The 9135-nt window shown below is 36.5% G+C and overlaps 2 protein-coding genes across 4 annotated transcripts in view; both read left to right on the forward strand.

Moving 5' to 3' along the window:
- Nucleotides 1-3004: 3004 nt before the first annotated feature.
- On the forward strand, nt 3005-7252 carry LOC18044410. Of its 2 annotated transcripts, XM_006437623.2 has the most exons (7): nt 3005-3422; nt 4267-4330; nt 4555-4640; nt 4755-4877; nt 5015-5842; nt 5938-6154; nt 6273-7252. In XM_006437623.2, exons 2-7 carry the CDS (start codon nt 4312-4314, stop codon nt 6809-6811), a joined length of 1812 nt encoding a protein of 603 aa, XP_006437686.1. In that variant the 5' UTR covers nt 3005-3422; nt 4267-4311; the 3' UTR covers nt 6812-7252. The 2 variants fall into 2 exon arrangements, with proteins under 2 accessions (XP_006437686.1, XP_006437685.1); XM_006437622.2 differs by lacking the exon at nt 4267-4330.
- Nucleotides 7253-8552: 1300 nt separating this feature from the next.
- The window catches only part of LOC18043525, a 1214-nt gene continuing 631 nt past the window's right edge, over nt 8553-9135 (forward strand). For both annotated transcript variants that reach the window (XM_006437624.2, XM_024186591.1), the window contains exons 1-2: nt 8553-8732; nt 8827-8908. In XM_006437624.2, the coding sequence (XP_006437687.2) occupies nt 8598-8732; nt 8827-8908 (217 nt within the window). In that variant the 5' untranslated portion in view covers nt 8553-8597. The remainder of the gene's footprint in view (nt 8733-8826; nt 8909-9135) is intronic.

Genomic DNA, 9135 nt, shown 5'->3' on the forward strand with positions numbered 1-9135 from the left:
CAAAGAATCATTGAGGTTGATTGGTATAACTAATAATACAAAAATTTTAGTTTATAACAACAACAACTACTACTACCGCTACTCGTGAACCATAATATTATAATATAAATTAGAAAAGTTATTTCTACACTACTTTTTTTTGTCATATGTATATTTAACCACCACAAAATTTCGATATGTACTTTTCACTACCTTTATTTTTAAGCTTATTTCAATTAACCACTTAGACACTAGAAAATGATCATTTTATCCCTAAATGAATTAAAATATCATTTTATTCTACAAAATTTTTAAAATAAAAAATATAATTATAAAAATATCCTTGAGTTAACATAAGACAGTATTAAACATAATTATACCATGGATTTTGTTAATTTACAGCAGCTGCAACTTAACAGCACCCTTATACCGTATGTTGATGCTGAAATATGCTCGCCCTTTGCCCGACCAGATCTTCCCACCAACATTTATATGGTTAGTAGAGAAGATGTCACTCTCTTTTTGTTTCAACGATTGCTCAAGTCGCTGGGATTGAAATTACCCTTCCTTCTCCTATTAAGCCTGGGTTCACAAAAATGGATCAGAGACACCGGTGGTTTTACCGGCGTAAACCCTCCGATACCTAAGTCAACACAAGGTGTTTACGGGAAAAATGTGCAATTTAGATTCTATAATTGCTTATAATTTGCTTCAAAGTTTATATAGAAAGTAATATGGTTTCAATTTGGCAGAGTTTTTCCTCTTCTTCCAATTTTTTTGTCCCTTTCTTCATCGGTTTCTCCCTATCTTATAGCCGTTGTCCCACGTCTCCGTTTACTCTTCATGCTCTCCCTTTATCGGGTAATGGCAGCCCCTCATGAGACTCCAACCACTGCATTGTGGGTAAACGTGGGATACCATGTCTCTCTCAACGGTTCAGGGCATAGCGTAACTTTCGCGATTTCGTGAGATCGTGTGCCCGCTCTTCGGGTGATGGGTATCTAGTTGGTATATTACTCTGGTCGGTGCTCGTCTCTGGTTGGTGCTCGTCTCTGGTTGACTCATGTTTGTATAAGGCTCTTTAACAGAGCTCCACTCGTACTTTTCAGCTGAGGTGACTCGTCTCGGGGTGGGAGATGATGGCATGGCTGAACTGATGCTTTTAATTACTTAACACCGTATTCTATCTCTTCCCATCCCATCCAATTTTATTTTATCATATCCCATCATGTTCTATCTTGCATACCAAAGACACCCTTAAATTTGATCGAAAAAATAGTTGAATGTACTCACTTGCTTATGAACAATACGGTTCCTATTTTTTGTTGAAAATTTAAAAATGTCAAAGATTACAAAATTTTGAGCAGTGTCTTGACTTCCAATAATTACAAAATAAAAATTGACGCCGTCCGAGTTTTTGTCGTGCCTCCAAAACAACTTAACAAGCACGAGCCCTACGAGATCTGAATTGAATTTTATGTTTTGGAATGATTAACAACTTTTCTTCTTTTGAAATGAAGTTTGATTTGCTGTAAATAATAATGATAAAAGTCTGACAGCTACTTCAATACGTTGGGTAAATATAGTTGACTGATTAAGTACTAAAACTTAAGTTCTCCTATCCTTATGCTAAATAATTGCTGAATTAGTATGGCTTGCTCATAATATTTAAAATGGTTACTCTCAATTTGATGGTTAGTTTTGGTCAATACCGATAAGAGCAAAAAAATTCATTGTGGATGGAATGGAAGTTCAATAATATTCAATTTTTATTCGTCGTGATTGAAACTTCATCGCCATATATGCAATATATTTTTTCTTTTTTGAGAAACCATATACGCAATTTTAGAGATGCAAAAAAGGATAAATTTGTCCCGCCGTGGTGAAGTTTCTTGCTGTCTGACTATTTGACTTTGAACAGTCATTATCTCATAAAATCAGGCAGAATATCGAGATAGGGAGACCGTGGAGGAAGAAAGAAGAAAAAGAAATAAATGTAAATACAAAGGAAAGTAAGGGGTACAGTCAAAAAAGGTCAAAAAGAGGTACCATGTACCGAAAGTACATAATTTCGTCCCTATTTTCATACACACAGTTTACATTTATCGCATTGTATTAGCTTAAATCTGTTACTAGTTTTAAATATTTCAACTGGTTGATACTTGAATTCATTTCTGCTAATTGAATACACAATCAATCTATCATTGATTGAATTGGATTTCGCAAATTCATTTGAGTCTCTAACAGAATGACTACATTCATTAACTTTTAATAGTTTTTTTTTAAATTTTCTACAATAATAAAAAAAATCATTTATATGGGAAGTTTTATCATACTAATCATTAACATTCAATCATACACATAATTATTTGCATTACCCTAGAAGGTATACTGGTATAGCCTATATTCACGATAAATTCACGTCCTTTCCTCATAATATTTTATTTTATTTTTTATACATTGCAGGTCCAAAGCATGAATACGATACATAAATATTTTTGTTTGGTAAATATATACTTTAAAATTTGAAAAATTTGAAGTGTTTTCAGCGTAAAAAAATAAAAGAAAAAATTCCTAAACATTGCAGAAACATTTATTTTATTTTATTTTCACCTTGGGCGACGACTGATAACTCATAACTGATTGGCTAATCAAATTCTTAATTAATTGTTCTTAAATCATTTAAAAAAAAACAAATTGTTCTTAAATGTTGATTATATATTTTTAGCCAACCGACAGCTGGCAAAGAGGCTGAGCAGGTCTGTCTCCTCTTTCCTCACCGGCAATTGCGGGCACCACGTCCCTTCTCTTTTCCCGCTCCTCAACTTGTTCTTTGTCCCTTTTATCAAATGCCGCCAAAAGTAAATTCCAAATTCTTGCAAGGGCATTTTCGTAACCCCAAATATCCACCCATAGTAATCCTCGCAATTTCCTAATTATTTCCATCGTGCCACCCTTGTGGACTGAATCTTGACCGTCCATCTCATCACCAAATCTCGAAACCCTAGCATTATATATATGTTACATCCCAGCTTTAAAATTCTCCGTTTGAATTTCTCGTAACGCTCTCTAAACAGCTTTTAAAATTTTTCCGTCTCCTTTTTTTTAATCTAATTTTTTTAAATAAATTATTTTTTTCTCGTTCCGGTTCGAAATCATCATGGAGGGAGTGGCCATAGGAGCGCAGGCGTCGAGCAGCACGGCGTCGTGTTACGTCAGCTGGGAGGAGGTGAACGCGTCGAGCGACAGGGGAAGAAGAGAGGTTCATTATTATTTGAAGAGGGGAGATGGTTGCGGTTCAGATCTGGCCGTGATAGGGAAAGAGAAGAGCTCCAGGCACATGTCGTATCGCTACGTTATTTCGAATACATCCTTTACGACGTCGCTTTACAAGCTCAGATCAAGACGCGAGGTCGTTGATTGGCTTAATTCAATTGTTTCAGGTTGATAACTTCCTCCTCTTTATAATTTTTCTGGGATTAATTCTGTTGTCGTTAAAAAGAGAGAGAGAGAAGTCTGGGAATACGTTTGTTCCTGTCTGCCTTTCTTCTTCGGCGTTTAGGTTTTCGGAGAACAAAAGTTTTATTTTATTAGATCCGGGTGGTCACATCTGGGGTGTCTTTTGATTTTTGTTGCTTTCAAATTATATATATTTTTTCCCATCTCATAACTTGCTTCATATCTCTAAATATTTTTTTTATCGTATGACTGTTTCAAATTATATTAATTTCAGTCTTATAAACTGCTGTTTCTCTCCAATCGCAATTTTTTCCCCTGAGATTTTGACGAATCTGGGAAATTTTGCCATTTTTTTTTCTGGTTCATTGTTTGTGAATTGTTCGAAATAGATATTGAAAAACCATTTATTTGGGTGTTATATTTGGAAAGGCGAATCTGTTTTATATTCTTTTAATTTTCAGTACGAAGTTTTGTGTGCTTTTGAAATTCACATTCGTTCCTACCTCTTGGTTATCCTCCGGTTTTTGCCGATCTTCTTGTGATTTCCCTCCTGTGAGGTGTTTCTGAATTTTTTTTTGGGTTTTCTATAAAATTGATATTTCAAGTGAAATATTTAGATTTAGATTCACGTTGTTATCAGATATTTTTATTTCCTCAAAATTAAGTGTCTTTATTTTGTTCTTTTTTTTCATTTATTTTTATATGCATAATTCTTTTTGGTGTTTTTATGTTTAGGTATATTTGTTGGGTGGTGTGTTTTATGTGTAGTGGTTCTTAGTTGTTGCCCCATTTCCTCTCCCTGGTAACTGACTATGATCTGGACTGCAGGATTACCAGTACAATTTAAAGAGCTGGTTGAGATCGTGAAGTCCTATGCCTTCAAATTATCTAGGTTAAGATCTTTCACAAACAACAAAAAAAGGAAAAAAAAAAAAGAATCCCTATTGTTGAGATATAAGTTAATCTATTAAATATGTATTGCTGAGATGTTTCCTATAGTGTTTTGGCATGTTTTGATTGTGTGAAACACTTTATGGTTGGGTTAATTATCATTGATTTTTACTTGTTATAAGCATTAAGGTGATGCTAACTGATTATGAGAAAAAAATTTTTTAGGTTCACCTGTTCTGAAATCATCTCAATTCGCCGGTCGCTTTTTGGGTGGTAAAGAGGTCCGTCTGTTAGATGGGGAATCCTTTAAGGTATGAATGATATTAAAAACTTTTTATATTTTTTAAACCTTCTAAGATTCTCTCCTGGCTGGTTTCTTGGTTTAATTTGATTTTAACTAGCTTCTACATCTTCTTTCTTCTCAGGATGTCCAATCTGGGACACTGGGCCAATATACCAAAGAATTTTTATGGTTAGGTTCTTCATGGATGTCTAGAAAAAAGCGGAAGCACTATCAGTCTTTCTGCCGGAATGGTGTTAAAGTATCTGTGAGTGTTCCCTGCAATTTTGAACAAATGTTTCTGAGCCTGTGTTTCCTACTCCTTGGATATTATTTTCATTGCATTCTTCGTTGAAACGATACAACTTGTATCGTGCTTTTCATTCTCTCGTTGACATCTTGCAGGTTCATGACTTTGTTTACGTGTTAGCCGAGGAAAATAAAAGGCTCATTGCTTACTTGGAAGACATGTACGAGGATTCTAGAGGCAATAAAATGGTTGTGGTACGATGGTTTCACAAAATTGATGAGGTTGGTATATTTTTGCCTCACAATTTTAATGACAGAGAGATTTTCTTTTCTCTTTGTCTTCAAGATCTCAGCATCGAGTGCATAGATGGATTGGCTACCGTCCTCAGTCCCCAACACTTCGAGAAGTTTATGAATGAGGTGACGTATCCTCAGCTGCAACCATTTATATGCGACAAGCAGTTTGAAAATGATGATGTGAAGCCATTTGATATAACTCTGGTTAAAGGTTACTGGAGACAAGAAATAATTAGACATTTGTTCACTTTTACTTCTCCAAAGAATTGTTCAAGTTCTCAGCAACCTTTTGATGGCCAAAGAGCAGAAAAGATTGTGAATGATGTAGTTGAGACCAGGCCTAAGAAGAGGCTACGTCAATCAAAAGATGCTGATGTGTGTGATTACACCAACAGGAAAGAAGCTATGGATGCAGCATGTATGGATCTGAAGACTTCAACTAAGAGTTCTGTTGATGATGGAGTGGGCACTCTAGCTGGAGTTGGTGCTGCTGCCCTTTTGTCCAAGAAAGAAGCTGATCCAAGTTCTCAATACTTGAAAGTTGGTTCTCATGTTGAAGTGCTCTCTCAGGACAGTGGCATGCGAGGATGTTGGTATAGAGCTTCGGTAATCAAGAAACACAAAGATAAAGTGAAGGTCCGATATAATGATGTACAGGATGCTGCAGATGAAGTTAACCTCTTAGAGGTATGCCACATGATAATATTGATTTCTGAAGGATGATCAGAGGCTACACATTTCCCACTATTTGATAACTAATTTTTGTTGGTTATACGTTGCAGGAGTGGGTTTTGGCATCCCGGGTTGCAGCTCCTGATCAATTAGGACTTAGGGTTTCTGGCAGGAGAATAGTTCGACCATCGCCAGAATCGCATAAAGGCAGAGTATCATGGGCCATTGATGTTGGGACAATTGTTGACGCTTGGTGGCATGATGGCTGGTGGGAAGGAATTGTGATTCAGAAGGATTCTGAAGATAAACTACATGTCTATTTCCCAGGTTAGGAAAATGCTTGTTGCGTTCTTCAAAATTTACGCTTATCTGCTATCATGGTCTCATTTTTTTTTTTAAAATGATGCATTTGTTCTTAATCTTTGCATTTCTCATATTTTTGCAGGAGAAAAGCAAAAATCAATCTTCAGCCGTGGTGACTTGAGACATTCTCAAGAATGGTTTGGAAATGGGTGGATGTTTATAAAGGAAAGATCTGATGTTGTGAGTTCTATATTATGTTGCTTGGGAACAAAGCAAGATGAGGAGAAATCATGTGATGGCAACTCAGTGCAAGCTACTCTCTGCGTTGGTGGACAGCAATTTAATATTGAAACTGAGCATGGTGAATCTCTTTCAGATTCTGGAGATGACAAGATCAAAAACTCGAATCCAGTTGTAGATCTTGCAAAGGATGATTTGCTTGCCCAGTTGAAGTGGAAGTCATCAAGGAAGAGAAGACGTGGTGGTGGGAGCTCTGTCCATAGGCTGCATTGTAGTGATCCTGAGGGTAAACACACCCGGGCAGTGGTGGGATCAGGTTTTTGTGAAAGATTTTTTTTTCCGGCATCTATAAAAGTTGATGATAACTGCAAGTACATGAGAGGCTCTTTATTCAAATCTTCAGTTGTGTCTCCTCTTACAAGCTTGGTTATGTCTAGGTGATCAGACGGTCTTATTGCAGATAAGAGGTTCAGGTCCATGCTAGCAAGTAGATGTTAGTTTCTTAACTTTGGTCTGATCAGAAGTATGTATAGTATGTGGTGCATCTTCTGGATGCATCTTTCTGTTGGGGCATAGTAATTCACTATCACACCATGCCTGTCAGTTCTGAATATGTTTTATGAGAAGTCCCAGCATCCGAGTTCTCTCAGCCTGTGTTTTTATGTAACCATGGCCTGTATTTGTCAGGTGGCAATTTTGGATGCAGTAGAATAACCTCTTAGGTTTCTAACCTTCTCTGCTAATTTTGTACCAGTTGCTTCATGTAACCTGTATATCATTTTTCTGATGGTAAAGTTTTAACTCGCCTGTAAATTGGCTTTAACTCAACATGTGTTCTATCCTTGCAATTGAAATGGGATTGGTTAATGTGTAGATTTTTAATGTTATTGTGTCGGTTTTTAATGCTTGAATGTGTTTGGTGGAGGATTGTATAGTACTTTGGATAAACCTTGAAGACCGACTTTCTGCAGCGAGACTTGTCTATTGCAAATTTGAAATTAACGTACGCCGAACTTCGTATGGGACAGCTTAGGCTATCAACAGAGATAGTGATATGTATACAAAAAACAGTGAGTGTGATATATGTACACAAAAAGTAGTATAAAAGATAATATATAATCATTAGAAAATGAAAACAATTCACTATGAGATAAGAATTTTTCAAACTTTTTGAATGTCTTGAACCAAAATTTCCACTACTTTTGGTACATAGCCCTAAATTTTCTACTACTTTTGGTACATAGCCTACGCCACTTGTTTCGACGACTTTGTTTTCTGGACCTCCTGTTCGTGTACGTTGCATCCGGCAATGCAGAAGCAGTTGCGAACCTTCTTGTGAATTTAAGTTTCAATTGCTTGCTTGTAGGAATTGAACCTCAAGTTCAGTTTGCAAAAAAAATTATCACTCATCTTTATTACACAAATTTGTTTTATTTTCGTATTTATCTTATCGTCAAATACAATCGCGAATGTTATTGGTAAAGTAAAAAATTTGTGATGAAAAGACGGTGCCTGTTAACCGTTAATATCATTAAGCATAAGATAGAACAATACGTCTTGTCAACATCAGAAAAGAAAAAGGAAAAAGGAACAAACCAGGTAAATATCTGGCCCTCAAGCTTTGAGCCTCATAGTTGGTGTCTTTAGTGAACGTTGAGGCTCTTGGGCAGCTAGCGCCAAGATGAAGCTCTCCAGGCTCCAACGGTTATAAAGGGGCGGCTATGTCTTATTCAGAAGAAAAACACAGCTCTATCTTGGTTAATTAATTTGCAGTTGTACCTAATCTCATCAAATGAATTGACTGATTAATTGAAACTCAAAAGTTGTACAGCAATAAGAGTTTAGTCGTATAAGCAATCTCTAAATAATAATTTCACAGTAGAAATTTTTTAAAACAATAAGTGGGTATGTGGGGCTCCCTCTGCGAAAGAAGCATCTTTGTCAACCAGGCACAAAAGTCCTTTTATACTTTACTGTGTGTTAATCTTCCTGCTTCATCATTTTCATTCCCTTATTTCATCTCCAACAATTGAAGCATCTTAAAAGTCAAAAAGATGGCCTTCCTCTTTCAGTACAGAGGGATCAGCTAATAAACAGTTCCAGTATCCTTTTCTAATCGTTCTCTTTCACTTACTCATCCTCCTGCAAGATGGGATTTAACCCCGTTACCATATTTGCTTAAATAAATTGCTTTCGCAGTGTGTTTGGAAAATCACGTAGCAACGTAATGGCTGCTGTTTCTGATGATGATGATGGGGTTAAAAACAAGGAGCTTCCAGGAATTGAATTCAAGAAATCAAGAAGAACTAAGTCGCTTACTGGAACTAGCCTTGCTTCCATTGAATCATTATCCATGCCTCTTGTTTGTATTCTCTCTTATTCTATGAAGTTGGTTTTGAATTTTTTCCCACCCCCCGGTGGATTTTGGCTTAGTTTGTGCTTCTTGCCAATGCCAGGTCCAGGAAGTTGTTCTATCAGCGGATATTCGGTGCTCTGAATGTCAGAAAAGAGTTGCTGATATGATGTCCAAACTGAACGGTGAGATTTCAGTATAGGGCTTTCTGCTTTCTTATCTTATCTCGTCAAGTTGTTTCACAATTGCTTTGGGCTGTTTCTCTGAACACTTAGCTAGAGGAATCTTCGAACCAGTGTTGCCACATGCAGTTCTTTTACCAGCTAAAAAGTAGGTCTCCATTTTCCACACAGTGTATTCGGAGGTGGTCCAGGGTTTGTACCTCATATGGGCATCACTAAAACTTTTGTAT

Source organism: Citrus clementina, unplaced genomic scaffold, assembly GCF_000493195.1.
Source record: "Citrus clementina cultivar Clemenules unplaced genomic scaffold, Citrus_clementina_v1.0 scaffold_4, whole genome shotgun sequence".
In the NCBI taxonomy this organism is placed as follows: domain Eukaryota; kingdom Viridiplantae; phylum Streptophyta; class Magnoliopsida; order Sapindales; family Rutaceae; genus Citrus; species Citrus x clementina.